Source organism: Podarcis liolepis, assembly GCF_965112155.1.
Source record: "Podarcis liolepis genome assembly, chromosome: 11".
In the NCBI taxonomy this organism is placed as follows: domain Eukaryota; kingdom Metazoa; phylum Chordata; class Lepidosauria; order Squamata; family Lacertidae; genus Podarcis; species Podarcis liolepis.
This window is the reverse complement of record NC_139565.1, coordinates 6,373,260-6,399,273: the sequence shown is the minus strand read 5'-3', so window position 1 is coordinate 6,399,273 and position 26,014 is coordinate 6,373,260. Positions and strand designations below refer to the sequence as shown.

The following is a 26,014-nucleotide window of genomic DNA, read 5'->3' as shown; positions in this document are numbered from 1 at the left end:
CCCTTATGGTGTCACGTTGTACCAGAAGCGGTTTAGCCGTGCTGGCCCCATGACCCGGAAAGTTGTCTGTGGACAAACAGTGGCTTCCTCAGCCTGAAAGCGAGATGAACGCTGCAACCTCATAGTCGCCTTTGACTGGACTTAACCGTCCAAGGTTCCTTTACCTTTACGTGGAGGATCTCCACATAAAGCGGGGGGAGCCCGGGAAAGCCCCCCGCCCCTGGAACCAGTAGACCCATAGCTTGGTTGTACAGGAGTGTGGCTACTTCACACACTGGCAGAGACATGAGCTGGCAGAGTTGTGAGAGTCGTGGCAGCTTCACACAATACTGTTTCCTCTTTTGGTGGGTGAGGAAGGCAGCCTGCCAAAGCTGAAATGGGGGCGATTGAGGCCTAGTAGTCCATAAATATCCAGCCATGGCTCCAGTTAAGCCCTGCCAGGGCCGGCCCACACCTCAGGTGGACTCAGGTGGCAAGATCCACAGGGGCAGCAGATCCCACTGTCAATCTTGTTCCTGGTGTGTGGGCCCCTCACGCCTTCTCCCCTGCTGGGGAACCCACTTTGGGGTCCGCCTTGGGTGCCAAAGCCTCTTAGCCCAGACTTGAGCTCTTCACATGTGAATGGCCACCTGTGGATACCACAAAACGTTCCTGTTGCCTCAGAGATGGCCAGGATCAAGTGCTTGGGCCGGTTCTTGGGCGAATCCAGTGTTTTTATTGGGGGGTGGCAAAAATTGTTGAGCTTTTTGGGGGGAGATTGGGGGGGCAGGTCTCTGCTGGGGGGGCAGAGAACCTCAGTTAATGGAGTATTTTTCATGCTTTTCGATACTTTTTGACAGCCCTCCGCCTTGAGCATTGTTTTAACTATTGAAAGGCGGCATACAAATAAAGTGACGATGATGATGATGAAGAAAGGAGAATCTGAGCGGTAAGGGCAGGGGTCAGCAAACTTTTTCAGCAGGGGGCCAGTCCACTGTCCCTCAGACCTTGTGGGGGGCCGGACTATATTGGGGGGGTGAACGAATTCCTATGCCCCACTGATGATGATGATAATAATAACAATTATTATTTATTATTTATACCCCTCCTATCTGGCTGCGTTTCCGCAGCCACTCTGGGGAAATAACCCAGAGATGCGTTTTAAATAAATGTACACATTCTACTCAATTAAAAACATGCTGAAGGTGAAAGACTTCTGGGAAAAGATATATAACGAATTGGAAAAAAATGTTGAAATATACATTTATAAAGAAACCAGAGGCCTTTCTTCTTGGAATAACAGGTTTGGAATTGCCCAAGAAAGATGTTAAATTATTTTTGTATGCCACAACTGCAGCTCGTATTTTGTTAGCTAAAAAGTGGAAAGCCCAAGAATTACCAACAATAGAAGAATGGCAGATGAATTTTTTGGAGCTAGCCGACCTAACCGGAAGAGTCCGCGACCAGAAGGAGGAGTATCAGGAAGATTGGATCAAATTTAATGATTACTTAGTTAAATATGTTAAGTTTAATTAACTGAAAACAGCTTGCAGATACTTAATTGGCCTAGGATTTTATTTAAGTGATGAATTCATATGTTTAATTTCATAATGTGAAGATCTAAGGATGTTAATGTTTAAGTTAATTTTTTTTAAGAACTGTGATTTGGAAAACCGTTAAAAGGACATGCAATGAAATTCAACTAAGGGGAAGCGAGGAAGTCACTTAACAATGGTAATAAGTGTAATTTTTAATAAGGCTGTGATTTATGTTTGTTTGTTTTATGTGTTTATTTGTTTATAATGTTGTGAAAACCAATAATTTTTTAAAAATAAAAACACGTTGATCCCCGGACCGCCCGCGGGCCGGATTGAGAAGGCGACTGGGCCGCATCCGGCCCTTAGTTTGCCTACCCGTGTTCAAGGCAAACCGCGCGGCCTCGGCGGGAAGCGCGGCTTGCGCCTGCAGGGGGCGCTGCGCCCCGGAGGGCCGCGGCGAGAACGCGGAGGCGGCGCCGCTCTTGAGGAAGCCGCCGGCTGCCCGTCGCCAGCGCGAGAGGCCCGCTCGGTTGCCTAGCGACCGGCGTAAACAAACGTGGGCGCGGGGCGGGCGCGAGGAAGCCGCGGATCTTTGCGGCGGGAGGGAAGGAGGGCGGTTTCGCCTCGGGTGCGGCGGGACGCGGCGCCCCGCTCCTCCTCCTCCTCCTCGTCCCGCCAGCAGCGCAGGCTCCGTGGCGGCGGCGGCGGCGGCGGTGGCCGGAGAGGGGTGGCTCCCGGGGCGGGCGAGGAGAAGCGCGCTTCGCCGGACGGAGAGTTTCCGAGTTCACCCTTCCCTGCGCGCAAAGCCCAGCTGCTGCTTTTCCCTGACGGCAGCCCGACGGCGAGAGGCAACTATCCCAACTTTTGTTTTGGGCCATTTAGCAACATCTGAAGCGCTTGCTTGGGAGGGAGCCCTCTTGGCCGCTTTGGGGAGGGGGGCGGGTCTTACTTCTGAGTAAACAGGCCTAGATAGGTTCGGGCTGTAAAGGATCTTTAGGCTGTGGAAGACTCTTGTGACTTGTGAAAGGAAGTATTTTGCAAACTGGGTTTTATTCTTTGCGTGGTTCTGTTGCATCCCTTTTCCCATTACAGTGGTACCTCAGGTTAAGTACTTAATTCGTTCCGGAGGTCAGTTCTTAACCTAAAACTGTTCTTAACCTGAAGCACCACTTTAGCTAATGGGGCCTCCTCCTGCTGCCGTGCCACCGGAGCCCAATTTCTGTTCTCATCCTGAAGCAAAGTTCTTAACCTGAAGCACTATTTCTGGGTTAGCAGAGTGTGTAACCTGAAGCGTATGTAACCCGAGGTACCACTGTACTTGTTATGAGCAGAGTCATAATGTAATATTATGCTTTTTATTGGTTCCAGACAATGTTTCTTAAGCGAACTTGGGGGGGCCCCCGCATGCTGCCAACTCCTCCCCCACCACCCCACAAAAGAGGTAGGTTAGGGGAGAGATGGTGACCTTGTGTGATTCTGGGTCTCCCCAGTCCTGTTTGTATGGTATCCAGTCTAGCATGGTCACACACACACACACACACACACACACACACACCTTTGATTCCTGTGGCTATTATACAGTCCTACCTCAGGTTACAGATGCTTCAGGTTGTGTTTTTTTGGGTTACAGACCACCCAAATCCGGTAGTACCGGGTTACTTATGGGTTTCGGCGTTCGCACATGCACAGAAGCGCAAAATCACACTTTGCACATGTGCAGAAGCGCCGAATCACAGCCCGCAGATGTGCAGCTGCGGGTTGCAAACACTGCGGGTTGTGAACGTGCATCCCACACGGATCACGTTCGCAGCCCGAGCGTCCACTGTATATGCATAACACATGGGAGTTCAACAGGTTGTGGCTCTTGACAGCATTTAGAAAAATGTTCCCCTGTCAAAGTTCTGTTTGTTGGTTTTATTGATCTTGAAGAGCCTCAAGCAGTTCTGGGATATAAAATGAGAGAAGATGCTACTTCTGCATAACTTTTCAGAGCAGTTCTTCATTATAGGTAAGAGAAGTTCTTTTCTAGGTAAGAGAAAAGTAATCTCTAATATGTTGCTCTTTGTTCCCCGTTAAGTGCTGAAGACTGAGAATATAATGAGGACAGAAATAAAGAGAAACTCTCTCAAAGTGAAGTTTGTAAAGTAAGCGGGAATTGTTTTACACACAAGCTGCAATGGAAGAGATTCCAGTTAAAGTAGCAGTAAGAATAAGACCTCTACTTTCAAAAGAAGTGCTTCACAACCATCAAGTATGTGTGAGGTTAATCCCAAATACTCAGCAGATTATTATCGGAAAGGACCGTGTTTTCACGTTTGATTTTGTTTTTGGAAAGCATTCAACCCAAAATGAAGTGTACACAACATGTATTAAGCCATTGGTGGCATCTTTGATAGAAGGGTATAATGCTACCGTTTTTGCCTATGGACAGACAGGCTCTGGAAAGACTTACACTATTGGAGGAGGTCATGTTGGTATGTGTTTGAAACCTTATATTTTATGATGATTTAATCATAGTTTTCTTGCAACGTTATTTTATGTCTCACCATTGGTAAAGCGACAATAAGGAAACTTCTGCATAAACTGCATAATCTGTTGATATCTGTTGTGTGTGGGTTTTTTTACTTCTCTTCCTCTTAAAAAAAGACGTAGCCAAAATTCTTCACTAAAATGTGCTTTTTCTGTTATGCAGTGCAAAGAGTACAACTGTCTGCCTAACAGCATTTTTATGTTAATTGCTGCCATATTGAAGTATTCTTAATTAGCCAAAGTATTTAAAATGTATCAAACTATTCTAATCTTAGTTTTCTGCTGAAACATGGAATACAGAAGCTATCCAGAAAGAGTGGGTTAATCTAGATTACTCTCAAAGTAGCTAAAAGTACAATTTATGAAATACCGCTTTCTTAGTAAGGGATTCACTTTGGTACAGTACTTCCCAATAAAATAAAATAAAAATCTATTAGCCACTCATTATCAGTTAGATTTTAGGGAACATAATGTGTTTGTGATAGGTGGTCTATCTCCTGGCTTTCCATAGTAAGGTTTCAAGTTGTACTGATGTGAAGCTGTGCCATAGGTAATGACCACACAGTAATATGGTGTTTGTGCCAGTCATTGTCCATAAGGATGCAGAAGGAAGTATCATTGTCAGGTCATTCTGTGCTATGGTGTCATGTGACATTTTAAAAAATGCATTGGCAGTACCACAATTTATTTATCTATTAAATTTATATATCTCCCTTCCTCCCAGAGCACTACCCACTTTGTACATTTCAGCAATTTATTCATTTGCTGAAGAAATTGGGAAAAACATATTGTGTCATATTAAATTCTGTTAAACTAAGCCATAAATTTTGCACTCACTTTTTAACTACACATCTGCAGGCGATTTGGATAGTACCAATTTGATCTTGAATGCAGACTTAGGAATATAGAAAGCTGCCTTATACAGAGTGAGACAATTGGTTTATCTTGTTCAGTATTGTCTATGCTGACTGGTAGCAACTCTCCTGGGTTTCAGACAGGATTCTTTACCAGCCCTGTCTGGAGATGCCAAGGATTGAGCCAGGAACTGTCTGCATGCAAAACACATGTTCTACCATTGCTCTAAGCTAAGGGTCTTGGTTGTTTTTGTATCATGACTCAAAGTCAGAAATGCTGGCCTTTTAAAAAACAAAACATTGTGTTTTTTCTCTTCTTTCTTTTTTACTTCCTGCTAAAGTTCAGAGCGTGGCTTGACTCCACAATTCTAATAGCAGGAGACTGTATCGCTTCCAATATGTTTGCAGAATTCTGAAATCAGACTCCTGCTGTTCAAATATTGATGATGTCAATAGATAGGCTGTTCCATTGTATAGGAAAGGAGCTATTTTATGTTTCCAGTGACCTGGGCTTAGGTTGATTATAATATCAAAACTAAGTATTATAATGAAATAATTGAAGACAGCATTTACTCTCTTGAATCATGTTTACTGGCTGTACGTAGCCATCAGTACTGGACTTCATATTTAGTTCAGGCCATTCTCTGAGGGTGTTGAGGGCTCTTTTTGGTCTTGTACATTGTTGGATATTTTCAGTTTGGGGGAGGGCATAAGGATGTGCACAATGTGCTCTGTAGGCTTTGACCAATTCTTTCCCCTCTTGGATGAGTATATTTGGCAAATACTTTTTTCAATTTGTAACCAACTATTTGTTATCTCTGAGAGGAAAGATTTATGTGTGTGACCTTGACAGGATTAAATGACTCATATTCATAAAGCTAAGAAGCCTTTAGAACCTTTGTGGAATTTCCATGTGTACATCTTTAGCATTTGAATGTACAAATTTTAGCTGGGTGCTTAGGCTGTTTTCTTGTTTCGTTTTAGCATCAGTTGCAGAAGAAGAGAGAGGTATCATTCCACGTGCAATTGAGGAAATATTTCAGATTATTTCAGAAAACCATAATATTGATTTCACTGTGAAAGTTTCTTACATCGAGGTCTACAAAGAGGAACTCAGAGATCTTTTGGAACTAGAAACCTCTATGAAATATCTACAAATTAGAGAAGATGAAAAGGGCAATACAGGTAATTATTTAAACTTAATTTGTCTGTTTGCTCTTGCTTGCTTGGCAGTAAGTAATATTCTAAATGATTCTTTTAAAATTTGTTTAATCATTTTTTCGATACAAAACATCAACAAGACACATACAACAAAAACCATAATAACAATAATAACACAATTTGACAATTCAGATTTGAATACACTGATATACCTACGACTATACCTTTTTTAACAATATTTTCCCACCTCTCATCCACCTACTTCCCACCACTATCTGCCTTATTGCTTAAATATTCTTTCCAGATTTCTTCATATTTATCCATTCTTATTTTGTGTCGACATGCAGTTTGTTCGTATGTAGCTAATCCGTCCATATTATCCATGTGCTCAAAAAAATAATAATAATGAATTTTTAAAACATACAAGTATTGATGTCAAAAGGCTACTGCTAATAAGACATTTCTAATAGCATATCATTACATCCAAAATACTACATGAAAACAGTTGCCTCTGCTGTGGTATGAACGTAACTTCAAGTCTTTACAGAGATGAAAATATATATTGGATTGGAGCAAGACTGCCCATGGGTAGAACTCTGCTACGAGAATTCTCCTGCTGGTGGAAGTGAGGAAGGCAATATACTCTGATTTCCCTTTTCTCCTGCAACCCAATGTGTCCCCTGTAAAGCTGGTCCCCAGAAGCAACTTCTTTATGCTGTGCATCATTGTTGATGATAATGTCACTTGTGGTTTAAGTACAGTGGTATCTCTGGTTACCTACTTAATGCGTTCCGGAGGTCCGTTCTTAACATTAAACTGTTTTTACCCTGAAGCACCACTTTAGCTAATGGGGCCTCTTGCTGCTGCCGCGCCGCCGCGGCGCAATTTCTGTTGTCATCCTGAAGCAAAGTTCTTAACCCGAGGTACTATTTCTGGGTTAGCGGAGTCTGTAACCTGAAGCGTATGTAACCTGAAGCGTATGTAACCCGAGGTACCACTGTAGATGCTTGAAATTAGGCAAGTCTTTAAAACGGATGTGATAACTTGCTGTTTAATACCTAATAACATTCTGTTTATAGCTTAAACATCTCCACTATATTTTTTAATTAGAGTAATTTTTCTCCACCTAAACTGTCTTCCAGTTGTAATATTTCACGACATTTTCATAGAACACATTTGGCCCTCCAGGCCTCTCTACCCCACACCCCTGGTGTACTGGTTTTACAGATGCCGATGCTTGTTCCGAAATGAACAGGGATGAGAGAATGACACAGAGTTTTTTTAAAGGTCACCAGAACATACAGCTATGAACTTGGAAAGCAAATTACCTGTGCTTGATCTTGCTTTTCCTTTCTCCCCCCCCGTTCTTTTTTTCTTGTGTGTTGTGTCTCTTTAGACTGTGAGCCTGAGTGCAGGGCCAGTCTTAGTACTGATTTTTGTGAGCTGCTCTGAAAGCTCTTTTTATTGGCTAAAGGACAGGGTAAAGAAATAAAGAAATATAACTATAGAGCAGCATTGTCAGCCTTTTGTCTCCCATTAATTCCAATCCCAATTTTTATGCCATTTTATTTTTTAATATTATTTTTATTACATTGATCAGTCACTATATACAGAAGAAGAAAAATATAGTATGAAACTTAGTGTGTTTTTACCAAGTCTGACTCTTGCTCCATCTAGCTCAGTATTGTCAACACTGTCTTGTCAGCAGCTCACCAGTTTTAGACAGGATTTGTTCCCAGTTGTCCCTGAGATGCCTGAGATTAAATACACTTTGTGTGATCAGCTATGGTGTGTGTGTGTTTGTGTGTGTGCACACTCACTGTTAAGTTGTGGGTGAACATATCAGACGACACAGCGATTCTTCAAACAGCTATTGTTTATTCAGAGGCCAGAACAGAACTGAACTGAAGGGTTCAGCCAGCCTGCTTATATAGAGCTCCACTAGAAAGTAACTGTAACAACTTTCTGTAACTATCCAATCACTGAACGTCACTTTCAATCCCTTATTTGCATATGTGGACCTGAACTATCTACAGTATCCCCCTGCTGGCCCAGGGTGAGAACTTCAGTACATAACACTCGCAACACTCTTCCAGGTGCTCCTAGTGATTCCGAATTATTGCTTTTCCATTGTAAGCTACAAGTGGAATTGCAACTGATTTTCCCTGCTGTTAGGAGCATTGTGCTTTCTGTCTACACCAGTGAGTGTGACAGAGTTGCTGTAGATAGGATCAATTGCAGCTCAGCACACATTCTCTTGTGGAGAGTGTCATTTAATAACCACGGTGTTATTTTTTAAAATTAAAGAGGTATAGCATTATAAGAATACTGTTGTAGTGCTATAACACTATACTACATTTTAAAATGTAGGCAGAGAAGCATTGGCAATAGGTAGATTAAACAAACAGATCAGGGTCATAAAATGCTGCCCACAACCAATGTTGCAATGTGTGTTGTGTGGTGATAGGTTCACTTTCCCAATACATCACTGCCACTGTCAAAACTTTGTCCTTTTTAAAAACCTGGAAGAGTAGTATAAAAAGTGACTGAATGTGGAGATTGTGCTTCTGAAAAGAGGTAGACTTTCTGAGGTTAGATAATAGGGAAATCTAGTATGACAGTGACTGGATGATGGTGTTGTGTGAGGGCCCCATAAAAGGTAAATGAACAAAGTGGGGCAATTCACCCTAAATACCTAATGTGGAAACACACATAGAGCACACCCCATTCAAATATCCCCTCTTCAAACGCTTGCAGTTGTTTATAATTAACAGCTGCATACTTTCTAATGCCATAATTAATTTGTCAAATGTCTTCTTGAATGAGGCATATGAGTTTTAATAGTCTATATTTTGCGGTTAGCTTTGTTTACTATTCTTTATGGTTTGCTCTTTAAAAATGTGTTTTTAAATTTATTTTTAAAGTAATTGTTGGTGCCAAAGACTGCCAGGTTGAAAACGTGGATGAAGTAATGAGCTTGTTAGAAACCGGAAATGCCGCTCGACATACAGGCACAACCCAAATGAATGAGCATTCTAGCCGATCTCATGCGGTTTTTACAATCAGTATTTGTCAACAACAGCAACCTGGTCAGACTCAGAAGGACACAGATTCTGCGCAAGAGTCACCTCAAAGTTCAAGCCAGCTGATTGCTTCCAAGTTCCACTTTGTTGATCTCGCCGGCTCTGAAAGAGTAACAAAAACTGGGAACACTGGTGAAAGGTTCAAAGAATCAATTCAGATCAACAGTGGTTTACTGGCTCTGGGAAATGTGATAAGTGCGCTTGGGGACCCAAAGAGGAAAAGTGCACATATTCCATACAGGGATGCAAAAATTACACGTATTCTTAAGGACTCCTTAGGAGGCAATGCCAAGACTGTCATGATAACTTGTATTAGCCCATCATCATCGGATTTTGATGAATCACTAAATTCCATCAAATATGCCAACAGAGCCAAAAATATTAGAAACAAACCTATTGTCAACTACAACCCAGACTGGGACCTTATTGATGAAATGGAGTTTGCCATCAAGATACTCCGTGAAACTGTTCAAAACCAGCAGATTAGTGGACAGATCCCTGGCAGTCAAGGGTCACAGGATTCATTTCGGGACAGAAACAAAATTCGCTCTCTTGAGGAGCAGCTTGCCCAGCTTCAGGTGGAAAGTTTTAACTACCGAAATTGCATGGAAGAAGCCTATGTGTTCCTTGCCGAATTAAAAAATATTGCCAGCCTATCAAAAAGTCAACAGGAAAGATTGCAAGATTGGCTATGTGTGGCTCAGGAGCTCAGGAGAGAGGCTTCTTCAGTCATTCCCCAGGTAAACTGTGGAAGTGGAGGTAGCCAAGAAGGACCACATCACATCACAATTCTTCAGCTGAAGAGAGAGCTGAAGAAGTATCAGGTATTTTACTGTAAATTTAATGCAAGTGGTGAGAGTACATAAAAAGGAAATCTACGCTGTAACTGGAAAGTTTATCCATTCTTAATCAAGGTTCTTTGTAAATTGCACATACATTGTTTGCTCATCTGGAGGGTAAATCAAATTTGCTAGATGTCCAAAAAATAGATTTTATTCATTGGGATAATACTTTAAGCAGAATTGTAAGGTTTGGAGGAATAAAAATCTGCATCAGCTTTACATGGCTGAATTACATATTAGTTCCTTATTTTTTATATTCTTCTGCAGCTTGAATACAGACAATACTATACCACAGCAAAATTGAAGTATTGGGAGAGTCTGACATAAGGGTGAAATAATTATCTCATACAAAATGATGTCTTATATATGGATTGATGTGGTGTTATACCTGTTTGTAAGGGAGGAAATTTGCCTTTACCTTAATCAGAATTTGCTTTAGAACACTGATAAAACACAATGTGCTACATTTATTTTCTACTTTTATTAATAATAACAAATTGGCTCCTAATTCATTGACAAAATTGCAGAATCTCATTGAAAATAACTAAAATATTAATAGTTGTTTAGTTCTGTGGGGCATCTTTGTTTGTGTGTTGCCAATTTGCCTTATATTTACAGTCTTATCGCTTCTTGGCTACTGCATGATTCCTTGTTATGTATTGTGGTGACTGAAGGAATCAGACTACTGTATATCTCTCTGCATCCTGCCACTGAGTGAAAAACTAAAAATTCTCAGCAGGGGTGTTATACAAGGGAAGGTGAAAGTGCAACATGCTGGTAGTTTTGAACAGCTGTTTCTGCTAGGTCACACATACCTCGTTGGTCTACACTTCATAATAGTGCTAGACACAAAACCTGTAAAGAGAAACTCATTTTCCCATTTCAGCCAAGGTTTACTGTTCTCATTCTAGTCCCTACAGCCAAAAAAAAAATCCCACATGAAACACAGATATATATAGTTGTTGTTTGAGCCAGTTTTGATTACTTCATAGAAAAAAATCCCTTGTTTTTGCTTCCTGTGACTTAAAGTCATATACTGTAATCAAAGGCAAAGTATTAATAACCAATAACATCCCTCTTTTAACTTGCTGTTGTCCTAGATTGTAACAAATACTAAGGGCTGTATTTAAATTTTATATATATAGTAGCTTTGCTTTCTAACAGTTTCTGTTCAGGTGGTAGAACATATCTAACTAATGGAGGAGTGAATACATTCAAGTTCCAATGTGCACTTTGTGCAAGACCCTCCATTTCATATATTTGGTATTCTTTTTAACCCCTTATTACCTAGCAGGCTCTTGCTACCGATGCAGAAGTGTTTAGTGAGAGAGAGCTTGAGATAAAAGTATTGCAAGATCAAATACAGAAGCTGATAAAGGAGAATCAAGAATATATGGAATTGCTGAAGGAGGCCCAAGAGACAAATAGGCTACAGGTAACTTTCCGTTGTGCTGGTTATTGGCGAAGGCTGTATGAAGTAATATTAAAGTTGTCAATCTTATATAAATTATTAAACCAACATCGTGGAAATAATCTTAACCCAAGGGAAGTAATCTGCAACGGACATTATCTGAAAGTCTGAATAGTGATATTCATGTTCGTTTTAAAATGTAAGTATGTGTAGGATTGCAACCAAAGTTTGGGTTATGCTCTGTCAGAATTGCACAGTATCATTCTAGATGATTTTTTTAAAGGGTGTGTGTATAATGTATTTTGGTTTTTGAACTACATTTATTTTAAAAGTTTAAATATTACATTCCCAGTCATCATACTGTTAACGCTTTGGTGGACTCGACTTGAATGAATCTCAGCATTGCAGTATCCCAACTGTTTAATTCTTAGCCTGAGTTTTGTTAAGTTATATAGCAATTCTTAATGCAGTTAAGCTCACAGAGTTCTGCTTACTTACAGGCAAACAACTCTAGTGCTTAAATTGACCACACCTCACAACATTTACCGTATTTTTCGCTCTATAGGACGCACCCGACCATAGGGCGCACCTTGTTTTAGCGGAGGAGAACAAGAAAAAAAAACCTCCCCCTCTCTGCTCAGCGCCCCTTCAGCGAAGCGGCAGGAGAAATGGAGCCCCTTTCATTTCTCCTCCCGCTTGGCTGAAGGGGCGCTGCGCAGCTCTCCCTCTCTGCTGAAGCCGGGAGAGTCTTGTTCTCCCGGCTTCAGCAAAAGGAACCTGAAGCCTCCGGAACTCGCGCTGCGCTCTGAGGGCTTCAGGTGGCTATCCCTGAAGCCTGGAGAGCGAGAGGGGTTGGTGTGCACTGACCCCTCTTGCTCTCCAGGCTTCAGCAAAAGCAATGTGAAAGCCTCTGGAGCGTGGAGGGAGCGCTCCCTCTGACCTTCGGAGGTTTCGCGTTGCTATCGCTGAAGCCTAGGAGCCTGCATTCACTCCATAGGACGCATACACATTTCCCCTTAATTTTTGGAGGGGGAAAAGTGCATCCTATAGAGTGAAAAATACGGTAATTACCAATTATAGCAATCAGAACTTCTATTTGTTATACTAACTCCCAAGATGTATCAATTCCCTAGAAAGGAATACAAGAGAAATTCAGTATCTCAGCTTAATTTACCTCACAGTGTTGTTGTGGGAAGGAAGGAAGGAAGAAAAAATTCAGTAGCAAGAACTGTTCAGGCTCATGTATTGGTCAGCGAGGGCAGAAATTACTTAGTTTTGCAATTTTGTCAGATGTTTGATAAATACATATTTTGTTTTGTTTAAAGAATGATAAAATGGTGGAGCAGCAGCTTATAATTGACCGGCTAAATGACAAGTTAGAGAAAATTACAAAAGCCTCTGCCTCCAGTGGTGGTTGTGGAGATGGACCAGCTGGCATGATATCTTCAAAAAGACCATACAGTGTTCCTCTAACTAAACGTTTGGTGCAATCCTTTAATGCTACCGTGGGGCTGGATTCTCGAAAGGTATTTTTTATTTAACAAGTTTTATACAGTGCTTGATTGTAAGAAAGCCTCTAAGCAGTTTAGAAAAATATAAAATACAACATTAAATTGCCAAATAGACTGTTAAAAACAGGTATTAAAAACATTCAAAAGATGATTTGAAATGTAGGTATGAAAATTACCGTCTTTTTTCTGATATATAAGTATGGTACAGAAGTGACCATTCTCCACCACAGTAAATGGTATATCTGACTTTTTGAATGCCACTTCTCCAACCATATTGAGAAAGTTTCTGGTAGCTTGCAGGTTTGCAGCTTCATCTTTAGTTGAAGAAAACCATCTTAGAACAGAATTCCTCCCACTGGATTCAAGAGGCAGGGCAAAGACGGGAGATCTCCTGATTCACCTGGAAGGTTTTTAAGAACCTTAGAAAAGCCCATCTAGTCCACAATAACGTTCTTGCAGCAGCCAGCCAGATGCCTATAGGAAGCCTTCCAGCAGGATCCGTGTGCCATACCGCTCTCCCCACCTGCAATTCCCAACAGAATTCAGAGTATTCTGGTATTTGGAGGCATACAGCCTCCAACAGTAGAGGCTGAACAAAGCCATCGTGGCTAGAAGCTATCTATAGCCTTATTCTCCATAGATATCCGGTCCTCTTTTACAGCAATCGAAGTTGGTGCCATCACTATGTTATGTTTTATGTTACACTATGTAACAGGGACGCGGGTGGCACTGTGGGTTAAACCACAGAGCCTAGGACTTGCCGATCAGAAGGTTGGCGGTTTGAATCCCCGTGATGGGGTGAGCTCCCGTTGCTCAGTCCCTGCTCCTGCCAACCTAGCAGTTTGAAAGCACGTCAAAGTGCAAATAGATAAATAGGTACCACTCTGGTGGGAAGGTAAACGGCGTTTCTGTGCGCTGCTCTGGTTCACCAGAAGCGGCTTAGTCATGCTGGTCACATGACCCGGAAGCCGGCTCCCTTGGCCAATAAAGCGAGATGAGCACCGCAACCCCAGAGTCGGTCACAACTGGACCTAATGGTCAGGGGTCCCTTTACCTTTATGCTACTGTTTATAGGCTGCCTTTTGGCCAAAAAAGGCCTCCAAGACAGCCCATAAAGAGTAACAAACAAATACAGGGTGGAATTCAGTATTGCGCCATGGTGAACATATTGCAGCGCAAGCATTACAGCTTGCCAGATGGAACGACGCCCCACTTCCCCATCCTCACTGCTCTGGAGGCTCTGCTAATACCATCGCCACCACTGCTCAAGCCAATATCGGGTTAGTATGTATGATTAGGACTGTGGAGACCTAGACTCAGATCCCCATTCATCCATGAAGCTTACAGGGTACGTGCGCCAGTCACACCCACTTAGGCAAGCCTATCTTCACAGGCTTGTTGAGAGTAAGATGGGCAAGTGAAGAGAACTCTATACCCCACTTTTTATTTTGTCCTGTGTATATCACAATGTTCTTTTGTTGCTATGGCCGATGGCTGACGCAAATAAAGTTTCATTCATTCATTCTATATCCCACTTTGAGTTATTTGGCAACCATTTTTTTACATCTCTAAAGGTACACACAAGCCCTCCAACATATTCGCTCAACAGAGTAATGGCTGGATTTCGAACCCGTAGCCAAATAGTGTTGGATCATGTAGAAGAACAAGATGAAGTTCTTCATTGCTGCTTTTCTGATCACAGTGATGAAGATGAAAGAAATGCCAAGAACAGAAAGAGAACCCTATTTAGGTACATATTTTGTCCTGTTTTATGCCTGTGTATTTAGGAGGAAATACTGGCCTACTACAGACCTGGGTCAAAATGTAAATGCATATCAGGGTTATGCTAGGCATTCATACAAAGCTGAATGTACAGGTGATTAGCATTGGAGTAGCTCCAGGTTGTAGCAGAGATGTACTTGAATAAATAGGGCTGGCCTGTTAAATATGTGTCTTTTAGCACAGGGCATTAAGTTGAGGTGGGTATAAGGCAGGAACAGTGGAGTTCTAGCTCTGCACCAGTAGAACAAACCAGAAGGCAACTTGGCTACAAAGGAACGTCAGAGCATTCAGTGTAAGTATTTTTAGTAGTACCCCACCCATCTGAGTGGGTTCCCCCAGCCACTCTGGGCAGCTTCCAGCATATATAAATATATAAATATAGTAAAACATTAAACCATAAAACACTTCCTATAAAGGGCTATCTTTAGATGTTTGCTAAATGTTATATAATTACTCATCTCCTTCACATCTGATGGGAAGGCACTCCACAGGGTGGGCACCACTACCAAGAAGGCCCTCTGCCTGGTTCCCTGCTTATGGATTTGGCAAACACGTGAAGCATTGCTAGAGAAAAACACCTCATGCATGTGGTCTCAAAACTGTGTTTGTAGGGTTTAATCAGTTAAAATGCGTGGTTTAATTTTACTCTAGACGCTCCTTAAATCGTACATGGACACGAAAACAAGCTCCTCCCAGCTCTACAAATGAACCAAAAGAGATGCAGCACAATTCCATTTCACAAAATGAAAACATTTTACAGATGGAAACTGATACAGGTAAGGAAAGGAAATGGATGCTATGATGCAAAAAACATTTTCATGTATCGTTCATTCTACTAATAATTATTAGGGACATTAGGGTCCAACGAGTAGTATTGGTCTTGTAGTGTGGAAACATTGATCAGGATCTGTAAGATTAATTTGGGAGTGTGACATTTGCCATAGGGTGCTAACCATCATAATCTTTATAAAACTCAGCAAAAAATGCATAAAAAGGAATAGAAGTTGCCATCATATTATTATTTATTAACTTTCTGTTGTTGTTTAGTCGTCTTAGTCGTGTTCGACTCTCTGTGACCCCACGAACCAGAGCATGCCTTGGAAACTCACACTTTCTTCTCAAAGTTCCTTTTTTATGTATGTCCATGGAGTTTTCTTGGCAAAATACTGGAGTGGTTTGCCATTTCCTTCTCCAGGTGGATCACATTTAGTCTAAACTCTCGGCTATGACCTGTCCGTCTTGGGTGGCCCTGCACGGCACAGCTCATAGCTTCTCTGAGTTAGTCAAGCCCCTTTGCCACGGCAAGGCAGTGATCCATGAAGGGATAAATTTCTTCACCACCCTTCATTTAAGGATTGCAGTATCTACTTCACAACATTGATTGCTCATGCTCAAATGCAAGTGGCATTGGACATGCCTTTTACCATGTTCTAGCACAACATACTACCACAAACATATTAACCAATGTGGCACAAATTGTTAACCAAGGTCTGTACCAGGTGTGGGGACGTGGATGTGGCTGGAGGACTAGATTCTGAGTTGGTTCACCCTCTGTAGACGACTTTGACAAGTGGGTGGTGTCTGAGTCTCCTCTCTTGTTCAAAAATATAAATAATTTTTACTTCCTAAATGTGTAATCTACTTTTGCTCCATGGGTGCTAAAGCAGATTTATAGCTAAAAATCTCTTTAAGCTCTGAAATGAGCTGTACATTCTTTAAAAGATGATTCTTTCTTTCCGAGGTGCTGATATTGAATGTATTCAGAAAAGTCAAATACTGAATAGGCAGAAATTGAAGAACTCAGAACTAAAGCTTATTGCTGCTAAGCAAAAAATGAGTGAACTGGCCCTTAATATCAGAATGAAGGAAGAACTTATTAAAGAGCTGGTGAAAACAGGTAACTGGATTTTGAAAGTTGAATTTTATAAAACTGGAAACATGTCAAAGATGATACCTTAATTACTGTTACAGTCAAACCTCGGTTGTCGAATGTAATCCGTTCCGGAAGCCCGTTCAGCTTTTGAAATGTTTGACAACCAAGATTTCTGATTGGTTGCAGAAGCTTCTTGCACTCAAGCAGAAGCCACATTGGATGTTTGGCTTCCAAAAAAACGTTAAAAAACCAGAACACTTACTTCCAAGTTTTTGGTGTTTGGGAGCCAAAACGTCCCAAAACACAGAATTGATAACTTGGCACTCTATTCAAGGAAATCATCCATATGCACAAGGAGTTCCACTTATGCAACAGAACTTTCTCTCCTCGCCCCATGTCCGCGGGTTACTAAGTCCATTTCAGTCTAATAAAGTGGTAGGTGGGGAGGACACAACCACAACTTGGAGGAAAGGGTGGTGATGTATATGTGTATGCAGAGAGAGAGAGATAAAGATTAATAGGTTTGTGGGGTTTTTTTTTAAAAAAGGGAAGAAGTTCCTTTTGAGCAGTGAGCTGCTATGTTGTCAAAAGTTACAAATGATGCCTTTGCTTTTAATCTGTGGATGTTTAAGGTAATGATGCCCAATCTGTAAGTAAGCAGTATTCACTGAAAGTAACACAACTTGAGCACGAAGCAGAGCAGGCCAAAATGGATTTAGCTGAGACACAAAAGCAACTGCAGGAGCTAGAGAACAAGGAACTACGAGACATTGCTGAAAAAGCCAGGTTACAAAAAGAATTCAGAAAGAAGATGGATACAGCAAAGCTAAAAGTACAGGTATGTGTAGTTGGGAAACTAATTTCCCAATTTCCTTACATGGCAAGTTGACGTAGGATCTTATGTACTCCATTGTATCAACTTAATGATAGTATTCTCTCAGACAAATAGTTTAGGGATGGTAGAGCATGGTGGCTTAGAAACAGAGCCATTGATCAGGAAGTCATTGGTTTGGAATTACTAAGTAGCATCTATTTATACCACTTCCTGTATTGGTACTACCCACAATTCTCTTTCAGACTTGCAGCACATTCTCATCTATTGTGCATTTTGTTTTATTAGCCAGGTAATTCTTCTTGTATAGCCCAGGTGTATGTGCCATATAAAACCAGCAATGCAAATTTAACTAGTCACAAGTGATTTCCCAGGCAATGGACTACTTTTGTGAATATGCAGTGTTAATAAATTCTGCTTCTAGGCAAATACCCATGGCCTTGGTTGATGATATTTATACATCACAGTACCCATTGCTCCCCACCCCATGCAAGACTTGGTTTATGTTCTGCCTACCTGTTTTTCTTTAAAGTAAAATATATCTTGTACAGCTTGCCTTTCTACTTAAAAAAATAAAGCTTAACAAAAGCCACATAGTTAAACATATTAAAGTGGTCCACTTTACAATGATAAACAACACAATAATAGTACAATACAGTATAGCAAGATGGACTAAACTGGCTATGTCGCATTAGGACTTGCAAAGAAAACAGCAGGACACTAAGAAACTGGCATCGCTGTCCACCCAGAATGAGAAACGTGTAACTGAACTGGAGCAGAATGTCAGTCACATGAAAAATCAGCAAGCCCAGCTTCAGAAAAGATTGCAAGAGGAGAGTGAAAAAAAGAAAAGCTTGGAGGCAGAAATTCAGCAGGGCCAACTGCAGATAAAGGCAAGAGATTTGATTTCTGTATGTCCTAATAAAACTGTAATACCAGTTTCATAGCCTTCTGTGAGACATATCTTTGGCACTTTTCCTGTAGAACATCATGCAGTACTAAGATGATTTTTGTGTCATTTGCAAACCAGGTAAATCCCTGGTTCAAATTTCACATCAGCTCCGAATGCACTAGGTAACCTAGGCAAATTGCTGTCTCTGCGTATGAAGTAATAAAAACCTGCCTTACAGAGTTCATTGTAAAGATTACTGCATCCAAAGAACTCTGAAGATTCTGAAGTGATACATACACATCTTTTCCTGATATTTATATTTTGAAATACTTGTAACCCATCAGTTTGTTTTAAGACTCATATGTTAGAACTTCCAGTGCTGTAACCAATACTTTCTGTTACTGAAATAACAGACATTAACTACCAGGCTAGGTTCAAGGGGCTGGTTCTGGTGTGGAAGGTCCTGTACAGCTTGGGACCAGGATACCTAAAGAGTAATCCCATCCTTTATACGCCCAGTCAACCACTGCATTCTGCAGGAGAGGGTTTCCTACAAATACCATCTTATTAGGAGGTCTGTTCCACACAATATTGGATTTTGACCTTTAGTGTTCTGTTGAATATTAAACAGGTACCATCTCTGTTATCTTTTCAGCACACACTAAAGACCTTCCTCTTTAAACCAGCCTTTTTCTTTCCCAAGCTGCATCTGTACTGGAATTGTTTTTGGATATTTTAATTGTTTTATTGCTTGTGTGATTTCCGCCCTGGGCTCCTTTGAGAGGAAAAGCAGGATATATATATATATATATATATATATATATATATATATATATAATAACAACTAAACTTTAGTTTTCCTTTCAAAAACTGAGCTAATGTGTGAAAAGGATTCTTCCTTTACTTACAGGAGCTCCAACAAAAGACAGAGCAGCAGGAAAAGATTCTAAAACTAAAAGATGAAGAAATTGCTGCATTTAAGAGAAAAAACTCATCTGAAACCACTCAGCAACTGCAGGTATGCAATATTTTGTAAAGTTGACAAGTTGAAATGCTATGACTGATTTTTGTGGCAGAAGCTTCTTCCTTTACTAGGATCTACTGTAAAGCTCAAGGGCTGCAACTTGTTAACTTGATTTTTTAAAATAGAAAGTCACAAGGAAAAAATGCTTCTCTAATTGAAAACAACAAGAAGATATGACAGTGTTTCAGTTATTTGGTGTGCTTAATCAACCAATTTTTTACTGTACCATTAAAAACCCTCTGGTTGATTAAGCAATTACTAAAAAACTTGAGATGCAATTCTTAACATGTACACTATCCTGCAAGCCACACAGATGGAGACTATGTTGACATGTAGGGCTTGAAAAATGCAGGGTTCTTTTTTTGCAGAGCGCTTTTATATATAGCAATTTGCAAAGGTACCGTATTTTAGCTTTGACCATATCATTACAGAAGTGTTTTACACACAAAAAATGAACAAGGGCTCTGAGAGGTGCTTTGTTTTTATTAAATAATCAATAAAACTTAATTTTTAAAATAACTTCAGATGACATTGTAACATAATAGGGTACAATTTTAACTATTCTCACGAATGGGTGAGTTATTTCAGGCTCAAAGAGCCCTTAAACCTATCCAAAAAAAGTATTAAAAAATTGTTTAAAAATTACCTCAAAATCTATTTATTTTATAACCACAAAAACACCCTCCTTATTTTTAAAACATAACAAGTACATGGTTAGCCCATTCTACAACAAAAGTATGATAGGTGTGTTAGTTGTAGTTTGTGCACTATAGCTTATCGAACCTACCAGGAATAAAATGACAAAAATTCCCCTTTGAATGGTCAGTAACCCTTTTCCATTTTTCTACCTTATTTTGAAAGAGACCACAAATAGCTTTGTTTTGATACCAAAATAAGCCCAGTCGGTTGAAAAATAAGCGAAACAGGAAGTTTTTTTTCTAAACTGATGCAGAAATTGCATTAGCCTAAATCATGCAAAAATTGAAATTTTCAAAAAATTCTCCTGTGCCCAATTTTGGACCAAAAAAATCTTTAAAAATTAATTTGAGGTTATCTGACACACACCAAAAAATAAAAAATAAAAAAACGAAGAAAATCTGAGTCGTGAGAGCATGGTCAAGTATTAAAACCAGGTGATTTGGCATGGAATAACCCTCTAGAAAGAGACTCCATAAGGTCATAATGTCCCTACTGTAAGTCTGGATCCAACTGAGTGTTTTGGGTTTTTTTGTAATTTGATCTATATACAAAGGTTTCATATGAAACTGTCCTTTTACTGAGGTTTTCCAATGTGTAGAGTTGATTGGTTATCAGTTTATTTCATTAAATTAAATATCTAGATGGCAGTTCATTATTTAGTCAAATGAAACCAAACAACTGTCTGGTCTTAGTTCCACCCCTTCTAGACATGTCAATATTAGGTCTTGTCCAAGAAATCTGAGATTGTGCTGTTGTTTTTAATGTGGGGAAAGTGACTTTGCTGAAGACCATATATCTGAGAATATATTTATGAACATATACAATATTCCTCTGTTTTCTTCCTTGCCTTGATAAAGAAATTAGAAGAGAAGAAGAAATGGCTGGATGAAGAGCTAGAGAAAGTTTTGCATCAGCGGCAAGAGTTAAAAAATTTGGAGGAAGATTTAAAGAGAAGAGAAGCTATCATTTCCAAGAAAGAAGTGCTGACACAAGAGAAGAGCCATTTGGAAATTAAAAAACTGAGATCCAGCCAGGTGCCTTATTTTTGTAATAATGCTTGCTGCTGTCTAACTGAAGAGGTGTCATGGATGCTCCCCAGCAAAACAAATGCACATGGCAGATAGCTAACTCTTTATTGTCGAAGCTGACCACTTACAGTCATTTCTATGGCTCACCCGCACCAGTCTTGTGTGTAGGCAGCTATTCCCAGGTCTGCGCTCTATGGAGCAGTTGCAGCAACAAGAGGCCACTTCCCCTCCATCAGTTTATGTATTTTTCCCCAAAAGGCGCCATGCATGCAGCCTAAGACTGCGTGGAAGTTGCTTGTGCTCTTCCCACTTCAATTATCTCCTGGTTCTGGGAGACAGTAGTGCAGGAGACAATGGTGAAGCACCCACTTCACTTGCCTGGCCAGGCTTTGGCTCTGAAGCTTCTCCTGCCTCCAGCTGTTACCTCCTGGCTGGTGCAGTTCCCCACAGATCACTGGCCCAGACTCCAGCCCCTCTTCCCTTGGCAGCATCCTGCCATTCCCCTACAGGCATCCCCAACCTCAGCCCTCCAGATGTTTTGGGACTAAACTCCCATCTTCCCTAGCTAACAGGACCAGTGGTCAGGGATGATGGGAATTGTAGTCCCAAATCATCTGGAGGGCCGAGTTTGGAGTTGCCTGCCCTACATGGTGTTAGTGAAAGCAGTTAGCACTGTGCTGCTATGGTCAAGAGGTTGAGGTTCAGGCAAAATATACATAACTCTCCCCTACCTTTTTTTGTAGTAAATTTGGGCTACGCTCATACGGGGTGAGATCTCACATTATGGTGAGCTCAGATCCGGTTTTCAATGTGTGCATTGGTGCAAGGATATTTTACATTTTCTGCCTAATTCCTAAACCACACATCCACACAAATGGGCACTTTCTGATGGGGATGCATGTGCTTAGTACATACATACTCTCCATTACCATTTTTTTCTAAATTGGGCAAGTGTGCAGGTATTTCTTTACCAATGCACACACACATCTCTCTTTATGTGGACACCTCTTTTTATTTGCAATGAAAAGAGAGTCCTGTAGAAGTTTCCCCCTGGATCTGTCACCGGACAGCCAGCTGAGGAAGTCTGCCTGCCTGCCTGCTTTCCTCCCTCTCTTCCCTGGTGTGCTCTCATTTCAGTAGGTGATGGCTTTCTAAGAAACCCTTAATGTAACTCAAATCTCAGGACCCTTCTGATTAGGGAGAGCTGCAACACAAGTTGAAGGGAAGGAAGATCTCTGAAAATGGAGCAGAGGCAGCTTCCACAAGCAGGAGCTCAGCTCGCTGGGATCGCTCTCTCAGCCCCATCCAGCACAGTCCCCTGACCTTGGGAAGCCATGGGAATCCAGCCCTGTTACATTCAATTAGCTCTGGATCCAACCCTATACTGTCAGTGAACTTTGGAAGGATTTGTGTGTCAGTTGCTAAAACTTCGGCAAGTGCAGAGTTTCCATAGGCATAATATAGACCCTATTCATTGTATTGTTTTGTAATCAAACACTCTCTAATAAAGTGGCTATTATGTTCTATTTCGGGCAGGGGTTATCCTAAAATAGATTCTGTTTTCAATTGTGGCTTTATAGGCCCTCAATAAAGACAGCTTAAGATTATCGACTCGTCTGAGTATGCTGAATCAGGAGTTGTGCGACAAAAATATGCAGCTTCAGAGCAGCAGCACTGATGAGCAAGAAAAGATTATGGGAGAGATCCAGGCTCTACAAAAGGAAAGGGATCAGCTGTTGAACAGAAGGAATAGTGTGGATGAGAAACTGAAGAATGGCCGAGTGTTGTCACCAGAAGTAAGTAAACTTTTCCATTCAGTTAAGCACAATTATCAACCAATCGGAATGACTCTTTTATATTAATGGTAGCTAGTGTTTGGAAATACTATTATAGAAATGAACCCCAGAGTTTTTCAAAACACAGTTTAAAAAATAATTGTGAGGATACCTATCTAAATAACACTGAATTCAGTGCATACATACATTGTAGTAAGGTCATTCAACTCAATAATACCATTCTACCACAATGTCTGATGTCTAAACTGGAAGATCTGGGGCTTCCGTTATCACTTTGTGGGTGGATATTGGACTTTTTGCCAGACCGCCCCCAGAGGGTTCGGTTGGGCCCTTATACCCCTGAAGGGGGCAATGACAATAAAGATATTATTATTATTATATTATTCTCAGGAAGCATTCAGAGCACCAGGATGTACTTTAATAGCACAATTTTAGAAGTCTTACACTGAATTGAACCTACATGAGGACTGGATACTATTACCACTTGTATCTCTGGGCTGATTTTCCTACATGTAACTAATTTGGGGGCTTTTGACCACAGGTTGGCAGTACGAGAACTCTTACTCCACGCTGCCAATCGTGTGAAGGATTTTTCGTTATATTGCAAAAGATCCCCCACCTACACTTCAGCAACCCTGCCTGGTAGTACTGCCGCCACCTCAGTGTAGAGGCAGGGAAAGCCCAAGTTGTTTCTGGGTATCTTTTCGCTCTTGTTTTTGTGAGTCCCAACAGTCCGGCCATTGCCTTTTGAGCCTTTTGGGCAGCAGCAGGAGGCCCCATTGGCTAAAGTGGTGCTTCAGGTTAAGAACAGTTTCAGGTTAAGTACGGACCTCCGGAACGATTTAAGTACTTAATCCGAGGTACCACTGTATATGACCAAGCAGCCAGATACCAGATTCTGTTGCAAACAACAGAATTAGAGCACTTTACCAATAAAAGGCACTTAAGAAAAGCTACTCATGTAAATACACTTTTGGGAATTAAAGTACAGTGGGATAATCTCTGCTCTCTTGCCAGGAGGAACATGTTTTATTTCAGCTTGAAGAAGGGATTGAAACCTTAGAAGCTGCCATTGCTTACAAGAATGAAAGTATCCAGAATCATCAGGACTCCATCAGAGCTTCCTCTCAAATCCTCACACAGAGTGAGGCCAATGTGATGGGAAAGTTGGTTTCCTTGTCTGCTACGGAGCTGAGAGCAATTCTTTTAAAGTATTTTCATAAGGTTTGTTGTTTGAACAATTTATAACAGAGAAAATTCTGAACATTCTTTCTGTTGGCATAAAATGGCTTCATGGAGAACTTTCTTTTGCTAATTAGTGATAGTTGTGAAGATATTTAATTCTGAATAGGGTGTATTTCATACACACTGTATATTCTGAAGCATGGGTAGGGATGTGCAGCCCTTGTTCTCTTTTCATGGGCTTGTGGTAGAAACCCAGAAGAAGAAAAGTGTGGTAGTGAGAAAGCAATTGAGGGTGGAAGGGGGAAAAGGGAAAGACCTCTGCAAGCGATCAGGTAAAAGCTCAGGCAAGAGTGATGTTGCCCTGTCCTGGCAGCCCAGTGTGAGCGAGGGTGAGAAATAGGGATGTCAGAAAAAAAGAAATGCCACCGTGAACTCTGGCCCTACCCACCACCGGCTGTGGCCCATAACAGATTATCTCTGAGGCAATGTGGCCTTTGAGAGAAGAAAAGGTTCCCCACGCCATCATAAAAGATTACCTTGCAAACTATGAGTGATATCATCTGTCATACTCAGAGTAAGGTAAAGGTAAAGGACCCCTGACAGTTAAGTCCAGTCGTGAACGACTCTGGGGTTGCGGCGCTCATCTCACTTTACTGGCCAAGGGAGCCAATGTTTGTCCACAGACAGTTTTTCTGGGTCATGTGGCCAGCATGACTAAGCTGCTTCTGGCGAAACCAGAGCAGCGCACGGAAACGCTGTTTACCTTCCCGCCGGAGTGGTACCTATTTATCTACTTGCATTTTGACGTGCTTTCGAATTCCTAGGTTGGCAGGAGCAAGGACCAAGCGACGGGAGCTCACTCCGTCATGGGGATTCAAACCGCTGACCTTCTGATTGGCAAGCCCTAGGCTCAGTGGTTTAGACCACAGCGCCACCCGCGTCCCTACTCAGAGTACATACATTTAAATCTATTACCTTAAGCAGGTCCACTCTGAGAATCACTAACTGTATACTGTCCTCTTGATAAATACATGTAGCGTAGCCATAGATAAAGCCCAGTATGTTTTGTTTCTGTTTGTGTTTCTTTTTGGAAGTTTGACAGTTGTGGAATCTAAGATGGAGTTAATAAATTATATGTTTCCTGGGACATTTGGATTGGATGATTCAATTGACTTTCAACTCAAGCACAGTATGGGACTCAGAATATCTTATTAGTGAGACTATATAAACGGTGAAAGATGTACAGTAATGTATTAGCTTTCCATCATATTATTTCATACTTGGACTCATTACAAATATGACCTCCATATTTCATTATTATTTTGAAGTGTGGTTGCCTGATTTCCATGGCCAGGCATGCTTTGATTTGGAAAAAGGAATGGCTGTTTCTTTTTTAGGTTGTCGGTCTCCGTGAGACTGAACGCAAATTGCAACTGCAGGCAGAAGAAATGGGAATGAGGGTAACGGAAAAAGAGAACATAGTAAGAGAACTTGAATCGGCACTTGAGCATCTCATGCTTCAGTGTGACAGGCGTCTGACTCTCCAACAGAAAGAACATGAGCAAAAGATGCAGTTAATATTGCTTCATTGCAAAGGTATTTTGGCTTTGAGAACTTTGAAGTAACATCTGGTTAATAATGATCGTGGGAAGCAGGATGTCAGTCTGATCCAACAGGATTCTTCTACTATTCCTAATTTTGAAATCATATCTAGTTACTACTAAAAGTGTAATTCCATCAGAAATGTTCATATGACATGTAAGATTTATATATTTTACAGTAGTATGAAATTACAAATTTCGCTTCAAATATTCCATTATCACTTCACTCTCTTGCGATCCAGGGATATAATGTCCAAGAATCCTATCCTCATCTCCACAAATTCCTACCCAGATTTAGGCAGCCAGACAATGCCTGGCCCACCAGGCATTGGATTTTATTTTAAGATGCAAAACGTAATTGTAACAAGCAGAAGTATTGAAAGTAAAATTATCT

General features: G+C 41.0%; 1 protein-coding gene across 7 annotated transcripts in view; it reads left to right on the top strand.

Moving 5' to 3' along the window:
* The first annotated feature begins 2,030 nt into the window (after positions 1–2,030).
* Positions 2,031–26,014, top strand: part of KIF27 (kinesin family member 27) — a 28,764-nt gene continuing 4,780 nt past the window's right edge. For 2 of the 7 annotated variants that reach the window (XM_083464768.1, XM_083464766.1), the window contains exons 1-16: positions 2,031–2,365; positions 3,595–3,991; positions 5,885–6,085; positions 8,986–9,968; positions 11,278–11,421; positions 12,723–12,923; positions 14,483–14,658; positions 15,342–15,466; positions 16,432–16,587; positions 17,196–17,401; positions 18,091–18,288; positions 19,198–19,305; positions 20,868–21,044; positions 22,619–22,834; positions 23,852–24,058; positions 25,417–25,615. In XM_083464768.1, the coding sequence (XP_083320894.1) occupies positions 3,694–3,991; positions 5,885–6,085; positions 8,986–9,968; positions 11,278–11,421; positions 12,723–12,923; positions 14,483–14,658; positions 15,342–15,466; positions 16,432–16,587; positions 17,196–17,401; positions 18,091–18,288; positions 19,198–19,305; positions 20,868–21,044; positions 22,619–22,834; positions 23,852–24,058; positions 25,417–25,615 (3,595 nt within the window). In that variant the 5' untranslated portion in view covers positions 2,031–2,365; positions 3,595–3,693. Of the gene's footprint in view, positions 2,366–3,594; positions 3,992–5,884; positions 6,086–8,985; positions 9,969–11,277; positions 11,422–12,722; positions 12,924–14,482; positions 14,659–15,341; positions 15,467–16,431; positions 16,588–17,195; positions 17,402–18,090; positions 18,307–19,197; positions 19,306–20,867; positions 21,045–22,618; positions 22,835–23,851; positions 24,059–25,416; positions 25,616–26,014 lie in introns of all 7 variants that reach the window. The other 5 variants (XM_083464765.1, XM_083464763.1, XM_083464767.1 and 2 more) reach the window with 4 other exon arrangements.